The following is an 18,319-nucleotide window of genomic DNA, read 5'->3' as shown; positions in this document are numbered from 1 at the left end:
TATAGAATGCTTTGTAATGCATTGAAAAAATTGTTTTTTTCCTCTTTCTTCTTCTTTTTGCTGTTCAAGTCAAACATATCGAGTATACACAATGAATCTGTTCCAAACTACTCCTGCAGAAACCCATTTAGTTCAATTCAATGCTGGAAAATGTATAGTGGATGGTACTTGGATTAAGCCTGACACCAGAAAGGGGTAAGATGGTTGTAGTCACTGCAATACGGATAGCAACTAACACGACAACTACGCATTGTAGGCAAGTTTACATGGATCAGGTACAGTGGACACACTAGAACTCTTGATTAGTGCGCTGACATGCGATGGATATAGGGCGAAGATAGATTATTGCACCTGTACTGGAAGGAACGCAAAAACCAATCCGTTGCAGAAGATGTAAGCTGACTTAGAGAGAGAGATCACTATGATGAGCACTTTTTTAATACAATGTACATTCAGGATCTCATCATATTTCCTGATGAAGCTGAATTTCGCCAAATCACTCAATGTACAACTGGCCGTGTTTATCTGTTACAGTTCAAAACATCAAATGAACGTCATTTCTACTGGATGCAAAGCAAAACCGACGAAAAGGATAAGGAGATTGTTGAGCGTGTGAATGAGCTGATTCGTGATCCTGATGCCAACATGAATGCTGCTTCTGACATGGATGAATCTAGCTCTCATGCAGAATTAATGCGACTCTTGAACGGTGTCGAAAGTCAAGGTAAACTGTGGTAGATGAGATGGGATTGCCTCGTGTACTAAATGTGTGATTTAGATCCCAACATTACTCCCGAGAACCTCTTGCAGTTTTTAAATAGTATGAATGGGTATGTACAGTGTTTATGGGTATATAAATAGCAGCACTCTTATCCAGCAATCCTCTAGATCTGGTGATACACAAGACGAAGATGATGAGGATGATGAGGATGAGTCCATGGAAACAGCAACCACTACTCCTGCTGCTGCTGCTGCTGCTTCCACAGCTACTACTCATGCTTCAGCAGCCGAGCCCACCACCAGTGTGTCTGAGCAGACTCCTGCTGCTCCTGCTGCTGCCCCCTCTTCTGAAGCTCCTGCTGCCTCTACAGCACATGTTCCTGTTGCCACTCCACAGCAATCCAACGAACAATTGGAGCAACTCCGCCAAATGCTTGCCAATGTCAGACCTGCTGGTGAGTATCGACATTTTACTAGTATTACTGACCCCCACATCAACCTATACTCACATTTGAAATAGAAGCATCAGCACCTATCGCATTAAGTGACATTTTGACAACACAATCCCTTACTCCCTTATTGAATGACCCAGAGATTTGTGCATCATTATTCCCCTTTTTACCAGAGGAATCAGAACGATCAGCAGAAGAAGTGAGACAGGTTGTAAAAAGTCCTCAGTTCAGTCAAGCATTGCAAAGTTTGAGTGCTGCTCTTCAGACAGGACAGCTTGGACCTTTATTATCTCAATTGGGCTTGGATCCTTCTGCTGGTAACAGTGTTGAGTCATTCTTAATAGCCATTGGAGAGCAAGCCAAGCAGAAAAAGAATGGCGATGCCATGGAAGAGTAACACGAAACAACATGATAGAAACATTAGACCGAAGCAACATAACATAATAAATTTACTGTCCCTATACACTTTCGCAGCCCCAAAAATGATAAAAGTTGATCTCTTGCAAGGATTTCAGTGGATTGGCATTATTAAATGCCAGTCTTCAAAAGAAAATAACATGGCTTAAGGTAGTACTATATATCTCGTCGCCTATTCTCCATTGTTGGCTTCAAAAGCATCTATTATTGCATTGAGTTTGCCAGCCTGCCTCAGCAGCCGCCAGAATTAATTCCAACTCAGACTCTTAGTCTACTCCAGATTGGCCCAATCTAAATATTTTTTCGACTTGATTGATCTATTCTGCCAGATTCGATTATAATCATACTATGCTTCTTTAAGCTATCTTGGAGTGCTTTTCAATGCGCACCTAATGGTATCAAGTAAGATAGACATTTTGATTAAACTTATTGAGTAATTTATGGAAATATGAAAAAGAGGTTTCTGGCCAAAACGTTGAGATTTTCCATATCAATGTCCCACAAAGATGATTTCAGGAGTTGCGTTGGATCGAGAGAAACATTTTGATTTAATATCTACCATAATAAAAGTCTTCGTTTTCAAGGTAAAAAACGCGATCGTTTGATTTCCGGTGAAAGCCATGAGGTACCCCTCATGCTTTTTGGTCGAATTTCATTCATGTTTCTTTGATCCCAAAAAGTTGAGCAAACGTGTCAGAAAGTAACTGCCAGATGAGAGCAATTGTTTGGTGCTATTCTGACGATCTAAAACGGCCTTGAGCGCGAGAAAACGTGGCTCAAATGCATTTAGATTTTGCTGTACTAGGGATACTAAGGGCTAAAAAGGGGAAATATCTGTATGATACTTGCCCGTATATGAAGTAGCTGCGTGTATATAGATTTAGAGCATCACATAAGAATCAGGTCCACAGATAATATGAAGGAGTTTCATGTGTCAGTGGAGGGTTAAAATGAAAGTAGCAGCATTTTGATAAGATACACAAGGGCAATCGGTAGCGCAAGCTGCCACTGCGCAGGTTGGTTCTTACCGAAGCGAAGCGAAGGTAGAGAGCCGTCCGAAGTGTAGACACACTTGTATTTGATAGTATTTAAATAAATGAAAAGTGCTTTATTTCTTATAACGCTGGTATTTTTTAATCAATTCAGGTGCTTCTTCTAAAACAATCATCTTGCCCTGAATCATGTGTGTAGTGATATGGCAATGCACTGCCCAGAAACCTGGGTTGTCCTATGTAGCGAGAAATGTCAGCACAACAATGATTTATCACAACTCCTTTATGTATGTGTACTTACAGCAATAAATCTCACTTTAGTCCACCCACAGCCATCGGTATCATTCGTAGGGAGCGAGGGATAAGCAGAAGTCGTGTCTCTGAAGATGGGGAATTCAAAGTTTCGAATATCCTTGTCTCTCGCATGTTCGTATTTGCCTTCGCCAGACGCAATCAAGTAATGAGAATGACCATGTGTATGCCAAGGATGGATCAAACAACCGCCGACAGCATTGACCGTGTTTTGAAATACCAAATCAATCGTTTCATTGGCCATGATAGGATAGGTATCTAAAAGAGGGTTGTATTCAAGGTTGGCTGCCATCTTGGTTTGCTTGCTGGAATCGTATTTTAGTAATCTAGGCACGGGGGATTGAGATATGATACGGTTGTTCACCATGTAGCGTGTGGTATTATCGTCCATTTTCATGTAGCTGGTGGAAAGTTCAATTGTTCGTACATCTTTGTGGTCTAGAATGGGGCTTCGAGGCGCTAAAGGCTTGATATTGTGATAGAACCAATCTGGTTGATCGATCTTGGGGAATGCTGGTAGATCCACATAGATTTTTTCTTCCCTGAAAGGGCGACCACCACCGCCTCCGCCACCTCTGCCACCGCCTTGGCCGCCTGGACGACCTTGGCCGCCTGGGCGACCTTGACCACCACCTTGACCACCACCTTGACCACCACCTTGACCGCCTTGTTCGCCTTGAGCACCACCTTGGCCGCCGAGTCCTTGTCCACTAGGGCCACCAGGGCCATCAGGGCCACTAAGGACACCTTTGTTACCTTGAGCATCTTTCTTAAGGCATCGCTTCTTCTTGCCATTTCCAGCCTTAGGCTTTGGTGGTTCAATGGGAGCAGCCTTGGTATCCTTGGCATGAAAATCTTGTACATTGACCTGTTGATCTTGATCTTGATAATTAGAAGGACAGTCTTGGTCATGGTAATCACCGAGCCATTCAGCGCGAGGTTCAAGAGAATGAGGTTCCAACGAATGTTGATCCCACCTGTGGATTGGCTTAAACAAGTTGGTGTGCATTGAATCCAAAGTCGTCTTTTTGGATGGGGCTGTGTAGCGGATATAACCAAACCCGTTTTCTGTAATACCATGTCCTCGTTGACGCCAAACATAGCTAGTACCAATAGCAAATGTGGTACCAGGTGGGTGATCTCCGGTTTGCAGCAATGCCGAATAACGTTGACCTGGGGCCACTTCCAAGAAGGACGTATTGTAGGGATGTGTCAGTTCACCGTCGATTTCAATCAATGTCATGTTGTGATCCTTGACACCTATAGCCAATGTTCTGAAAGTAGTTGCTCCAATGATGCGCAAGCGATATGCAGTGTTTGGCTCAACATCAAATGTGGTGTAGCCTTGACAGTTCTGTTCGGACAGGCCACTGACATTGGGATCAAAGATAGTGCGGCCATTGATAAGAATGCTGTCAGCTCCATGGTCGAATCTGAACTGGTCGCTCAAGTAGTAATCTTCACGGTTCTTGAGGTCGTCATGCCACCATTCGCTCACCTGCAAAATCAAATCCTTCTTGTACTTGTAAGGACCTGCCTGAAGCTCGGCTCGTTGAGAGGCGGGGTTGGCTTTATCAGATTCATAAACAATAAAAGCACCCTTGACGGAATCATCCTGTAACCCCACATGCGCATGATAAAAATACGTGCCTGCTTGCTCATGCACTTTGAACTTGTGCAAATAAGTATTGTTGGGTGAAATAGCGTGCTGCGTGATGCCTGGTACGCCATCTGCCTCCACTGTTCCGATCTGTCGAATGCCGTGATAATGGATACTGGTGTTATGGGACTGAACAAGATTCCGGACAAGGATTTCGACTTCATCTCCTTGATTGACATGAATGGCTGGTCCAGGGAATTGCCCATTCACAAGCGGCACAGAGTAGCCTTGAAGATAGCAATCTGGGTTCAAATAAGTGGATGTGATGTTGAATTCATACTGGTGTAGTTTCGCCTGAGTCAAAGTGATGAGAGTAGTAATATACAATGGAATCAACAAATGTTTCCTCATGATACGAATTGGAGTAAGGTCAAAGTGGTTCATGGAATAAATTGCCGTGTGCCCTTTATATATGCTTTTTTTTCTCTATATATTTCCTAAATCTACATTGCTGCTAAAAATTGTAACGTTAAGAGCGCAATGCTGATGGCGATCCACACCCACACATTCTTCTTTATTTCCGTCACTGCGTCTCTCCCTGTTTGGTTCTTTCCCAAACATTGCTCTTTTCTCCTCGTTTAACCTATATTTATTATCATCATAAATATCAACAATAAAAGTGCACATCTAAAATAAAATGGCCTGATTTAAACCAATCAGTCAATACCAAACTCGTTTTAACCCTATTTTTGTGTTTTCATCTGGTCCTTTGAAACTCCCGCACTCGTTTTTCCGTGTAACAAAATTTTCTTGATTCATCTTTTTTTTCCCTGTTTCCTTTCTTTCTCTCGTTCTCTCTCTCTTTTCTCTCTCTTTTCTCTCTCTTTTCTCTCATATCCAAATATCACCTCACTTGATTCTAGCATTCGATTTGCAAGATAATCTTTATTGATAATGGAAAAACTATCGCAAAGCATACCAGATAAATCCAGTAGCCATAGTGCTACATCCACAGCAAGCACGATCGTAGGTGTTCACTATCAAGTGGGCAAGAAAGTCGGTGAAGGCAGCTTTGGTGTCATCTACGAGGGTAAATAACATCAGAATGCCATTGCGTCTGTTTTCATCGCATGCCAACATTGAATTGTATTGATAGGTGTTAATCTACTGAACAACCAACCAGTGGCCATCAAGTTCGAGCCTCGAAAGAGCGATGTGCCTCAGGTAATTTTGCTTTCTATGACGGCAACACATGAATCATCAATTAAATGTTTCGATTTCATAGCTACGAGATGAGCATAGATCATATAAAATCATGGCAGGATCTCGTAAGAAAACAATACAAACTAGATGCGATGATCATAAAACTAAATGAAGTTTATCAGCCGGTGTTCCGAATGCATATTATTTTGGCCATGAAGGACTTCACAATGTGCTCGTTATCGATTTGCTAGGCCCAAGTTTGGAAGATCTATTCGACATGTGCAACCGCAAACTATCTATCAAAACTGTTGCAATGGTGGCAAAACAAATGGTGAGCCCCTTTCAGTTACGCTTGCTGAGATGTTTGCTCATCTATTTTATTTAGATCTCTCGTGTTCAAAGCGTCCACGAACGTAATTTGATTTACAGAGACATCAAACCTGACAACTTCTTGATTGGACGACCGGGAACAAAATACGCAAACATGGTCTTTTTGGTCGACTATGGCATGGCCAAATCCTACCGTGATCCAAAGACAAAAAAGCATATTCCTTACAGGGAGCGCAGGAGCTTGTCAGGAACTGCAAGATACATGAGTATCAATACTCATTTGGGAAGAGGTATGTATTCTAACACACCATTTATTTTTATCGAGAATCTCCTTTTATTAAAGGAAAAACTCCTTTATCTATAGAGCAATCAAGACGTGATGATTTAGAAGCTCTGGGCCATGTTTTCATGTACTTTTTGAGAGGCTCCTTACCGTGGCAGGGATTGAAAGCAGCAACCAACAAGCAAAAGTATGAAAAGATTGGAGAGAAAAAGCAAACAACAGCAGTGAAAGACCTTTGTGGAGGTTTTCCAGGTACATTTCAAATCAGAATAACGATGATTTGCCCTTTTTTTGACAGCAATCTTTTTTTGCTTCTTTGTAGAGGAATTTGGCATCTATCTTCAATACGTCAGAAAATTAGGCTTTGAGGAAACTCCAGACTATGACTTCTTGAGAGAGCTCTTTGACAAGGTTTTAGAACGTCAAAATGAACAAGATGATGGCGTATACGACTGGATGTTGCTGAACGAAGGAAAAGGATGGGAGGTAATTTTTACAACACCAACAATGAAATCCAAAAGGAGATTATTAAATCCTTGCTCTATCCTATTTAGAATCGATTCAAACAATTGAAGGAAGCTCGTGCTAGAAGATCAGGACATCATCACCAATCTCAACCAAAACATCAAAACAGTAGAAGAACAAGAACACCCACTGCTCACGATCGCAGCAAACCTACCGCGATTCAAGCAAACAACAATGATATGCCATCTGTACCTGCTTATGTGCCCCTCAATGACCCCAAAAAATCCAATGCGAATGAACGAAAGGAAAAGCATGGTTTTTGGAAAAATGTTGTTGGTTTTTTAACTTGTACAGGAAGCCACCATGATTAGAATTTATTATATTATTACGCATAACTTTTTACATATTAAAAAAATACCCCCCTTTCTCTTTGCTCTTTTTGTAGGTGGTGTTGTGTTGAAACGTGTGTCTGTGTGTGCGCCATCACTCCCCTTTTTACCATTTTCTTGCACCTAATATAAATTTCTCGTTCTGATCGTCCATCGTTACACGGATATCATCATGGAACGATCTATAATGATGTACACCATTTATTAGATTAAACATGTCTATCGTCATGGATACAATTTAAGTTTGATGATCCGCACCATCTCCATACATTTGCTCATTGTACAGCAGAATTGAATATAAAGTGAATTCTACATATCTCAAGAGAAAGATATATTGCTACCTGGATTTGGAACCACAGCATGTGCATATGCAAACTTATCCGCCAAATTTAATCATCAAAGCGAGGATACGCAAATGCACAAAAACAACGTGCAGCCTAATATCGCTTGTTTCATTACAATCTCCATCCAAATGACGCTGAGTATTGCTGTACATCGCATCAGCTGCTGTATCGCACATAGCTATATTCTGACCAAAGCGAACAAATACGCTGCCTTGAAATGAATCTGCTATCATTCAAGTTCGGGATCTCGACGCTGAAAATGATGATATGCCAACTGTGCAGTCGTTATTGCCGCTGATGCTTGATTAGATCCATCCTTTCAGCGAGTTGGGAATGCTTTTATAAAGTCTCATTGAGGCCCGATGATACCGTGTCGACTATTAACAAGGAGTGATGATATGAAGATGAGACGCACACTACATATGGATTGCATTTGTCTCTTCATACATCATTCGTTGAAGGACTTTCAGGCAGCATTTTGTGTTTATGTACAGAAAAACGACGACATCTATCTCCTCATGAACACTGCCTTGTACCTTGGATACAAAATGTTGCGATAATAAAATACAAGATAGGAAAAGACCTCCAAAGCTTTTGTGTATCTGTAAAAACGGTCCTAAATGGCTTGCTCTTTCATTCCTGAAGAGAGTGTGTATACCTTGAAATCATCGCTCTCAAGTTTTTTTTCCCCTTTTTCTCTTTTTCATCTCTTTTGAATTCTCTGAAATTCAATTTTGAAATTCGCATTGAAAGTAGCTTGTTTCTATACCAGTTTTTTGCCCTTTAAACGATGGAGCAATTGGATTTTAGATAGGGTGCGTTGATGTTGAGAAAGCAGAGATTTTTGAAATTTGCAAATTTTGAGCAGGTGCTACTAATAAAAGTCAATGAATTACTATATGAATGCAGGTTGTATGTCTAGTAAAATTTGTAGAGGATAGTTTGGTTGATTAGGGAATGTTGTATTTGGGCTTGCTGAGAACGATGTCGATGAGTAATGAGGAAAAAGAGTAAAAATGGACAAATTTCAAAGGGCCGTACCGGTTGATTGCACAAAGTGAACATGAGCTTAAAGCTTAATAGCTTCTGTTTCTTTTTCAATTCTCTATACGATGGTATAGTTATTATAGAAAAATAAAAAAAAAAGTTGGATATCCCCTGCTTGTAGCTCATAAAATATAAAATTTTGAGCAAATTTATCAAGGGAACGTACATCTGGTACTTTAAACCCTCATATTATAATAGATATAACGTGGAGCTATCGAATGGTCTTTGTTTTGTGTAAATCCAGGGAGTATTTGTCGAGATATGGTCAAAAAAGGGTATCATGCAAAATCATGGATTTTCCTTCAAAATCTGCCTGTGATAGCAAGCAAAAAAACTGGGTGACCTTTTTTTGGTCAGGACATTATTGTCGATATTTTATGATAGAGTCATGCCAGAGCTTCAAGCAATAGCTCATTCGATAGGAAATTTTTGGTTCTATAATGTTTAGTAATGCTTAACAAAATGTTTTGATAACAGAAGCCGACTAAACTTTAGAAAACAGTCAAAAAATTGCAAAAAACAATCGTACCAAATACCAGGTGAACAATTTACACCAGAGACTTGATATAAATACCATTGTATTTTCCTTTGAATTCTTTACAAGTTTCATATAGGCTTGAAGGGGTGTTTACTATCAAGAAACGCGTAATCTTAAGGTCGATAGATTTCGGAACCCCATGGATCATCATTCAGAACAATAGAAATTGAATCTCCGTTTAGCCTTGGCATGTGCACACGACACATGTATGCATTTGACTGAGCATTTTAAAAATTGGAGCGTACGAAAAGGGCCATATTAACTTGCTAGTTACAAGTTATCAATAGATACTTGACATATGGGGTTTGCAACCCCCAAATTGGAGTTTACAGTGGCAAAAACACGTTTTTTTTAGTAGCACCACGGAATCGCCTGTGTGGTGCTCAAGTTAATGAAATAAGCTTGGAGTATGATATCATTAAAAGCAGTGCATAAAAAAGGTTTTATTTGCGCCATTGTAGCAAATGTTAGCCTTGAGCGACTGTTTTCGACAATATAGCATGAGTTGACTATTGGGCGTTGTGGATCTTTGAGAACTGATGCTACATATTGGAGTAAGACCTCAAACAACAGACAATTCTTAGGTCTACACAGCAAGTAGTGTTACAGTTAACTTTGTACAGACCTAGCAGTGCATGTGTTTCTTTGAAATCCCTCAAAATATGTGAGAAGCAGGCTTGCCTGAATACAACTTGTACCATATTTATCAAGCTTGGTATCATTTGATGCGCATTTTAGTTCTCTACAAAGTTACTATGGGCCGGAAGTAACGTTTACTATGTGTAATATCAGTATGCCTCAGAACAGATGAAAGTGAGGATGTAGTACATAGAATTGAATGTTCGCATTCAAGCATTTGACACTACAACTATAAGCTTTTGGTCTAACGAATCATGCTTTATATATATATATATATATATATAGCAACATTGGATCAACGATTCATTCTTTGAAAGGGTGAAGTAAGCGAATGCACTTCGTGCCATTAAAATTTATGATGGAGGTATTCATTTCTACTTCACTACAGGTAATCGCGGACCCACTGACAGGAGCGGCAACAGCAACCTCCACAATGAGTTTTTCCTGTCAGTTCTGCATGAGCTTTGCACTCTTTTAAGGAATTCAGTTGTTTTCAACGGTGGATGTAATCACAGGTCCATATGATCGTATGATATATGATATATAGATTTGATGGAATGCTCAGCTTATTCAATGCCGAAGCCTTTATTAGATTTTATAAATAATTTTGTAGTCAATCTAAACAGCCACATATCCTCCAGTGCCACGACGATGTGACATGACGGAATCGACAATATGAGCAAAGAGATCCTATCAAAAAGCAGTGAGTAACAGGGACAACTTAGTATTTGGATATACCTACTCTGATAAGATAAGGGAGATCAAACCAAAATTCTGTAATATGGGCAGTGTACATATTAGATAATTACAGCTCCATGCAATGATCCATCCATAATGCTTACCACGATGAGGAATAAGATCAAGTCCTCTAGCATTGTACATTTTAAAATTGTAGAAAGCACCACCAACAAAATAAACAGCAGCCAATACAAATACAATAGTGAAAAAGATGCCAATGCCTGACATACCCTTCTTCTCGTTATCGTTGGGGTTGGAAGGAGGGGGGTTGGTTTTTTTGTCGTCGTCGGGTTTCTTTTCGCCCGCTTTAGTACTATAAGTTCGAGATTAGACTACTTTGATCCGCCTATTTAGACATTGTATACACATACGCGCAGGCAAACACGGTCTTCCATTGAAGCGTCAGGACGTCATGATTGTATGAAACGACAGTAGGATTAGATGGCTTGTCCTACAGCCCATGTATGAGTATCTCCGTTTCTAACGAACCCACTGTCTTGTTCTATTACCTTTGATTCACTTTCATCGCACTCTAAAAAGACTTGAGCTGATTGAGGTCTGTTGGCCCAGGTACCACCATTCAATGACAAAATATATTGATAGCCGCCTATAAGAAAATTTGCGTCAACAATTCCTCATCCTCCATCCTCTATCTGAAATTCTCATCCTTACTCTTTGTAGCATCATCTTCAGGTTTGATGGGCTTAAATTCGGTATTATCCTTACTGCATCGATTGTAAATCAAATCATGTCAAATCCCACACTCATCATGAAACTTACTTTTCGGCAATGGGTTGGATATAATCAACGCTCTTTGTTTCGCCCCTGGTATGAATGATTCTTCTACAAATAAGCTACTCTCCTTCCGTGTTAAGAAAAGCTTATCCTATTTTCGCAAAGGCAGATGATCACTTACCGTATCCTTTCCACAAAAATCTTGAGTATTTTCACCTGGCACTGGGAGACTATCACATAAATTCACTTGAACTTCAGTAGTGGTAACAGTAGGAGGCGTTTTTTCGTCATGAGAGATAGTGAATACACTGTATAGATCCATAAATGTCAGCATATATATCATTACACGTAATGATGATGATGGTGATAGTACTTGTTCAATTTAGATAAATCCAGCTGTAAATCTTTATCTGCAATGGGCTTGAAGCCAGATTGACAGTAGGGTTGGATAGCCAAAGCAGCGCCTGAAAACAAGATCAAGGCTAAATTGAATGAGCTTTTCATGATGATGATTTATTAGAGAAATATATACGTTAAACGAAAAAAAAAAAGCGGGTCTAGCATCAAGAGCAACTGCTCAAACACACCCGCCCTAATGTGACGTTAATCCCTGTGAAGGTGTTTGCGCTTGTTACTTGGTAATCCACCTCCAGGTTGATTCCAAGAGAGATACGATTCATCACCTAATTTTCTTGGTCGAATCAAGTGTCTAATCGTGAATAAGAGGCCCAGCAAAATACACAAAGCGCCAATAGCCATGTAAGCAATGCCAAGATATGGATTGCGACCTCCCATAGCAGTAGTCGTTGTTAAAACGAGCCATTTTTGACCACCATATTGCAGCGTATCAAAATCTAAAAACGACGTGTTAAAGCGACCTGTATCTCCACTTGCATCTCATAAACTACTTACTGGAATCTATCGATATTCTCCATCGACCTGCTTGGAGATCTTGCGTATCATTTCTTGCCCAAATTTTACGAAAATCAGGTAATGCAGCCACGTGCATCCAAACCATAAAGCGTTCTTGAGTGGATAAATTTGGCGGAGGGTATTCATCCGTGTACTGCCCATTAGGATAACGAAGAGCCCAATTTGGTGGCGGTGCAATCTCTGATGTTTGGTACTTTGTAGGACCATACTTTTGTTGATCGGATGGCCATGCGATATTGTGTGGACTCAATACATAGGTTTGAGGTGTTTGGGAATCGACAGAAATCAAGTCAGACGCAGTATCTGAACCAAGATGATTAGACATGAGGAAATTTGACATTTCTAAATTAATTTTTACCATTAAACATTGAGTTGGCGATCAATCCACATGGAAAAATAGCTTTTCCAGCATCATTGAAAGCTAAAGGATCGCAATTTGTTCTAAGGGTGCTGGGTGAAACTACGTTACCCTGTAATTGAGTAGCGTCGAAATTCTTAATGTATTGTCTATGATTTTGATAGAATTCTGTCAGTCTGTAATACAAGAAAACAGGACCCTTCATGGTAGTGGGAATGGTAAAATCAATTGTGCAGCGAGGGATATTTAGATTGTTGGGATTGCCCCATGTTGGATCCAGGAAGCTGCTCTCGTTTCTGTATGAGTATACTGGCGCTTGCATGGCTGATGCATTGAAGTTTTTATCGGACACTTGATAATCGTAAAGGCTTGGCGCTAAGTAGACTGGACTTGTGTATTGCTGACAATATGAATAATTGATCATTATCTGGTCAACCTATCAATTGAAAAGAAATGTGAGCAAGCCATGTATTGCTATCAGTTCAACTATTACTTTATTACTATTCCACCATAATAAACCACCTGCTGGGCAAAATATGATGCCAATTATAAATAGTGTAGGCAGCACTGTTCTTGGTGTTAAGACGGGTTGCCAAGCTGGTAATCTCTGCTGTCTAAATTCACCATCTAATTATCAGTGAATGAAATGTGAGAACCATGATATTCACATCTCAATTCAATTCTACCTTTGGGTCTTCTCAATTTCTTTTCTTCTTGCGACTTCCCTTCAGCTTCTTCTTTTGTCATAGTCGTTGTGTACAAAAAATTAAAGGTAGATGAACGAACAGAATATCAAGAACAGAAAAATGAAATTAGAATTTGTAGCAGACGATGGCATATTGGTTTCCGACACGGCCTTTTCCCTTTCATCAAGTCACTCTCTGCTTTGATATAGTGTGCTCGTTCGGGAAGTTTTGTGTCTGCTATGCAACTGTACCATGACATCTTATGACTAGTTTGCGTTGAAGCTGTGAATGCTCCAAGCAAGGCAATTATTCACATCAACTATCTTGGAGCACAAGGAAATCAATGGAATAGAATCAACCATGTAAACGCTTTAGAACTAGTTTATCTTCATTAACTGGTAGATTCCCTCTTGCCAAGGATAGCAAAACGAATCAAATTACCCTCTTTGTACTAGCTAGCCAATCAGAGAGCATATTGATACAATTACAACCAATCATATCCCTTCATTTTTTTTCCAAAAAAGGAAAGTTGGAGTAGTTGATTTCAGATGAGTATTTGGATCAAAATCCATTGTGTATTGGATAATATAGGATAAAGAAAGCTATTTAGTAAAGAGGCCATTGGGTAAAGAAACAAATAGACTACTTTTAAGTGGCTATTATGTGTCTAAAGGCTCCTTGAAAAGACAAGTTTTCCTAGACATATGGGTCAGCCAGCAGCAGCGACGCACGCCAAATTAATTCAAATGCCGTTTATTTTTTCTGTCTAAGATTGGCCAAATTGTGTCCTTTTTCGACTCGATCCAACTATTTTGCAAGATTCGACTATAAAAATTGTGATGATCCTCATGCTTCCTAATGCGACATCTAAAGGACTTTAATTAAAACCTGGAGCTCGACTCCCCTACAAAAAAAAAATGCTTCCTTATGCATTCTTGTAGTACTTTTCAAGGCGCTTCCAATGGTGCTAATTGTAACAGGTGTCTTGAATAAAACTATTGAGCAATTTCAGAAAATATGAAATATGGTTTTTGGCTAAAATGTCGAAATTTTGCATATGAAAGCCTCATAACAGTGGTTTCATAGGTTGCTTTGGATCGAGAGAAACATTTTGATTTAATATCTACCATAATAAAAGTCTTCGTTTTCAAGGTGAAAAACGCGATCGTTTGATTTTCGTCAAAAGCTATGAGGTATCTCATGCTTTTTGGTCGATTTTTGGCTATGTTTTTTTTTTGACCCAAAAAATTGAGCAAAGGTGTCAGGAAGTAAGTACTAATCGAGAGCAATTATTTAGTGTCACTCCAGTGGCTCAGAAAGGTCTACATGTCAAGATATGAAGGTTTGAAAGCTGTCAAATTTAGTTATGTATTGCTCTATAGCTTTTATATACGTAGCATGAATCACATCTTCGATAGATGGCTGAAATTCTTTAGAAAGGCAGTTCTGCAGCCTGGTTGGTACGTTAGCCACTCCCAAAATAAGCTCATATTGTTTAGCCATAAACAAAGAAATAATAGATAATAAACATCAAAATACATGCGCGCATGGATGTAAGTGTGAGAAAAAAATCAATTGATCTATTCAGCTTTTGTTTCGCTCAACCACAGCATATAAATAATTATTTAGAACACGTTGATGATCCTCTCCTTCACTTCTTCTTCTCGCTTTCAAGATGAAACTACTACAAAGCAATCAACTTTCTGAGGCCATAAAGGTAGCTGAAGCTTGGGAAGGATTTGTCAAGACAAAATATGGCAGCAAAAATGAAAACAAAGAGACATCTGCTTTCCGTGATTACGAGGTTGCCGATCAAGAGCAGCCTCTGGTGGCAGCATTTTACAAGGAAAACCATGCCAAGCAATCATTAGCTCATGTGTTGGAAAAAAAGAAGCTTTATGGTGATTTGAATCATGGCGAAATGGGTATTTGGGAAGCACTTGAACTGATGAACACTTTGGTGGATGAATCGGATCCAGATACACAATTGTCTCAAATCGCACATGCTCTTCAATCAGCAGAAGCCGCTAGGAGAGATAATCAACCAAGATGGATGATTTTAACAGCTCTTATTCATGATTTGGGCAAGTATCTGTTTTTTTTGGGTGAGCCGCAATGGACGGTAAGTCATGATCCCTATGGGAGTGGTCTATTGGGCTGTCGAATCTGATTCAAATGTATAGGTGGTGGGTGATACATTTCCCGTTGGATGTGGATTCTCTGACAAGATTGTATATGCACACTACCTCAAGGAGAATCCAGACTACCATCATCCAGTGTATTCGACTCGGTATGGCATCTACAGTCCTCATTGTGGGTTGGAGAATGTGCATCTTAGTTATGGCCATGATGAATACTTTTACCATGTTGTCAAGGATTATTTACCTCTGGAGGCTGCTTATATTATTCGCCACCATTCATTCTACTCTTGCCATACCGAAGGCCAATATTCTTGGTTGCTGAATAAGCACGATGTGGAGATGATGAAATGGGTAAAGGTCTTCAATCAATATGATCTCTATTCAAAAGCAGACAGTGAACCCGATGTCAACCAGCTGAAGCCTTTTTACACGGAATTGATTAAAGAGTTCTTTCCCTACAAGATCAAGTGGTAGTTTGTAATAAAAGATGATGGCCGCTTTGAATCGCTGATAATGTATGAATATGCTTCTCAAAGTTTAGCACATTGGTTTGAAGGCTGATCTTCAACTATAAATATCTCATTTGAACACATGAAAAAACATGCATTTTCAAATAGCATGTAAAAGAAGATTGTGTAGAATATATATAAAGAGTTTTTATTTTGTACATTGGATTGACTATACATAAGTTGATGAATTGAAATATTCTACACAGAGACAACAGCGACAGAGATGGAATCCGTGTCCTTCTTTCTAGTAGATGCTGATGTTGATGTTGAAATGGACTGTTGTTGTTGTACCTTATGAGCCATAGCAGGTGATACGTTGACTGCAGTGGAGGCTCCTGTTTTCGGTCGAAGGAGAGCCAAGGAGCTCGATTTCCTTAGTTTCACATTGCTGTTATTGGTATGATCCACTGCAAGACTATCATTACTACTACTATGTTCACTGCTGGTACTGTCTTGTGAATACGTGATTTGTATGTTTGATAATGAATCACATGTGAGCGAAGAGGATGTGGATGGTGTCACAATGAGGTTGGTATCTTCAGATAATACATGCGATATAGCACGATCTTCGACGAGTGAGCAAGGTGATGAACTGAGGACTGAAGAATCATCTGCTGGGGATGTGGATAGATAGGAAGAAGGAGCTGTTGTATCATGATGGTTGTTTGGATGTTGAATTGCAATCTGACCCATGAGTGATGAGGGTGATGTTGTTATTGTTGGCTGTTGGTGTTTATCAGCAGGTATCAATATGGGGGAATTGTGGTTTTGATGGGTATCTAATGGTTGTTGTAATAACGTAGGTGCGCTCGCGTTGGATATATGATCGCTGTCTTTGTCTACTACGGCATGGCTACGTAATTTAGAAGGTGGTGGCATTCGGTCTGGTACATTGGAGAACAGCACGGGTAGTGATTTCGCTGTCGTCAGTAATGCCTCATCCGCTTTGTGTCTATCTTTGCGAGCCTTCTTGATATTGGCGGGTGGTGTAGGTAATGGCGGTGATGTAGACAAGGTATCATCCATTGTCTTGGTGGCCTTGTCTTTTTCTTCTGATGTTGTTTTTTCAGTTGGTTGTTGTGATGTTGATGGTGGTACCTCAAAAATGCCTCCCACCCCATCTGTTGGGAAGAAGGTAATATCATCAAAGTGAGGCAGCACCATGGTCTCCATGATAAACTCTTGTATCTTGGTCTCAATCGCCTTGACAACCACTGAATAGCCTACTCGCTTCTCCCAGACCACAGGCTCCACTTTCCATTCCATTTTTGGACATTCATAAAAAGCATACCAGAACCGATTTGTAGGAGGCTCCTTGATCTTGATCAGTAGTTTGCCTTGGATCTCTTTCAGTGTGATGCCCAACACAAGATCTACAGTGAGCGGCCTCAGCAAATCCGAGTATTTCCATTTGAGTACCGTCTCAATCTCAATGCGAAAACCACCATCATATTGCATGTGTGCCTCTGCTGTGAGCTCACCTGTGGGACTAAGGCCAAGCAGCTTGGGCTGCGTAAAACGGGGTAATGAATGGCCTGGATCTACAGATCGAACCGTAATTTCGCCCAGAAAGGGGGGTCTCTTTGCATTAATTTTGTCCAATTTTGTAATCACCTTCTTGTACAAGGCGTCCTTGATGTCCTGCGTCCGATACACACCAAAGAAGATTCTACCCAGGATGGCATTCAGCCACTGTGTCTGGAAATGATGCTCATCACTATGCACCATGGTAATCAAGTGATTCATGGCGGACTGGTCAAATCGAGTATTGTCATGCTTGAATTCGTTTCTAGGCAATGTGGACTTGGATGCACGCAAAAAGGCAAAGAACCAGTCTTCCTTATCGATGCATTTATGGCAGTTGATGTAGTAGGCAGCATCGGCGTCGGCTTGTTGTAGCTTGATTAAATGGGGCTTGCTATACAGTTCGTAGTCCTGGAGTCCTGGTGGGTGCATTTGGACAGTGTGGTTGCAGAGATTGATAACTCCTTTACAATCCAATTGTTTCTCAGAGTCGTACAAGTAAAGCGTATTGTATTTGAGGACAGAGAAGTAAACATTGGCATTCTCTCTCTTGCTGGCTTTACCAGAGATGTAGTTCTTGACCATATCACCGATTGAGGCATCGGGTAGTGATTGGTCTTCATCCCGAGACACCCGCAGCCATCCCACTTTATATAGATGTCCCGTACTACTCTCGTTTTCGCTCTTGTCCTGTGTCTTGTTTTCGGTTGATATCTTTTGGCTGTAGATAAATAGTTTGTCATGTACAATGTAAATGATGTACAGTGTGATGGCGGTAATTGGTAGCAGCGTAAGTCCACCTAGCACATAGGCAAACAGGAATCGAAAGGATATGATCATGGATGATGCAACTGCATACACTAGCAAGAAAAAAAAAAAAAAAAAAAAAAAAAAAGATACAGAGAAAAAGAGGCAGGGCGTAAAACTACCTTTATGATAATTGAAGCTCGTGCTTGTGACCGCA

General features: G+C 40.2%; 6 protein-coding genes across 6 annotated transcripts; 2 read left to right on the top strand and 4 right to left on the bottom strand.

Moving 5' to 3' along the window:
- Window positions 1-2,697: 2,697 nt before the first annotated feature.
- Window positions 2,698-4,937, bottom strand: ATC70_011236 (uncharacterized protein; the record flags this gene model as incomplete). The annotated part of the gene is made up of 2 exons (XM_064830430.1): window positions 2,698-2,817; window positions 2,883-4,937. 2 exons carry the CDS (start codon window positions 4,935-4,937, stop codon window positions 2,698-2,700), a joined length of 2,175 nt encoding a protein of 724 aa, XP_064682932.1.
- A 510-nt stretch (window positions 4,938-5,447) lies between these two features.
- On the top strand, window positions 5,448-7,145 carry ATC70_011235 (uncharacterized protein; the record flags this gene model as incomplete). Its single annotated transcript, XM_064830429.1, has 8 exons — window positions 5,448-5,583; window positions 5,650-5,717; window positions 5,779-5,821; window positions 5,879-6,027; window positions 6,082-6,316; window positions 6,391-6,561; window positions 6,632-6,795; window positions 6,864-7,145. 8 exons carry the CDS (start codon window positions 5,448-5,450, stop codon window positions 7,143-7,145), a joined length of 1,248 nt encoding a protein of 415 aa, XP_064682931.1.
- Window positions 7,146-10,349: 3,204 nt separating this feature from the next.
- rga8_3 (Rho-GTPase-activating protein 8) lies at window positions 10,350-11,708 on the bottom strand (the record flags this gene model as incomplete). The annotated part of the gene is made up of 9 exons (XM_064830428.1): window positions 10,350-10,421; window positions 10,474-10,505; window positions 10,574-10,782; window positions 10,841-10,920; window positions 10,979-11,076; window positions 11,142-11,194; window positions 11,250-11,323; window positions 11,386-11,512; window positions 11,578-11,708. The coding sequence occupies 9 exons, from the start codon at window positions 11,706-11,708 to the stop codon at window positions 10,350-10,352; spliced, it is 876 nt and encodes a 291-aa protein (XP_064682930.1).
- A 99-nt stretch (window positions 11,709-11,807) lies between these two features.
- ATC70_011233 (uncharacterized protein) lies at window positions 11,808-13,242 on the bottom strand (the record flags this gene model as incomplete). Its single annotated transcript, XM_064830427.1, has 5 exons — window positions 11,808-12,058; window positions 12,117-12,440; window positions 12,496-12,931; window positions 12,989-13,122; window positions 13,182-13,242. The coding sequence occupies 5 exons, from the start codon at window positions 13,240-13,242 to the stop codon at window positions 11,808-11,810; spliced, it is 1,206 nt and encodes a 401-aa protein (XP_064682929.1).
- A 1,614-nt stretch (window positions 13,243-14,856) lies between these two features.
- On the top strand, window positions 14,857-15,796 carry ATC70_011232 (uncharacterized protein; the record flags this gene model as incomplete). The annotated part of the gene is made up of 2 exons (XM_064830426.1): window positions 14,857-15,303; window positions 15,365-15,796. The coding sequence occupies 2 exons, from the start codon at window positions 14,857-14,859 to the stop codon at window positions 15,794-15,796; spliced, it is 879 nt and encodes a 292-aa protein (XP_064682928.1).
- Window positions 15,797-16,029: 233 nt separating this feature from the next.
- ATC70_011231 (uncharacterized protein) lies at window positions 16,030-18,195 on the bottom strand (the record flags this gene model as incomplete). Its single annotated transcript, XM_064830425.1, has 1 exon — window positions 16,030-18,195. The coding sequence occupies one exon, from the start codon at window positions 18,193-18,195 to the stop codon at window positions 16,030-16,032; it is 2,166 nt and encodes a 721-aa protein (XP_064682927.1).
- Window positions 18,196-18,319: the final 124 nt, after the last annotated feature.

The sequence above is a fragment of the Mucor velutinosus genome (genome assembly GCF_035048745.1).
Source record: "Mucor velutinosus strain NIH1002 chromosome Unknown tig00001564, whole genome shotgun sequence".
Lineage (NCBI taxonomy): Eukaryota > Fungi > Mucoromycota > Mucoromycetes > Mucorales > Mucoraceae > Mucor > Mucor velutinosus.
This window is presented reverse-complemented; position numbering and strand designations above follow the sequence as displayed.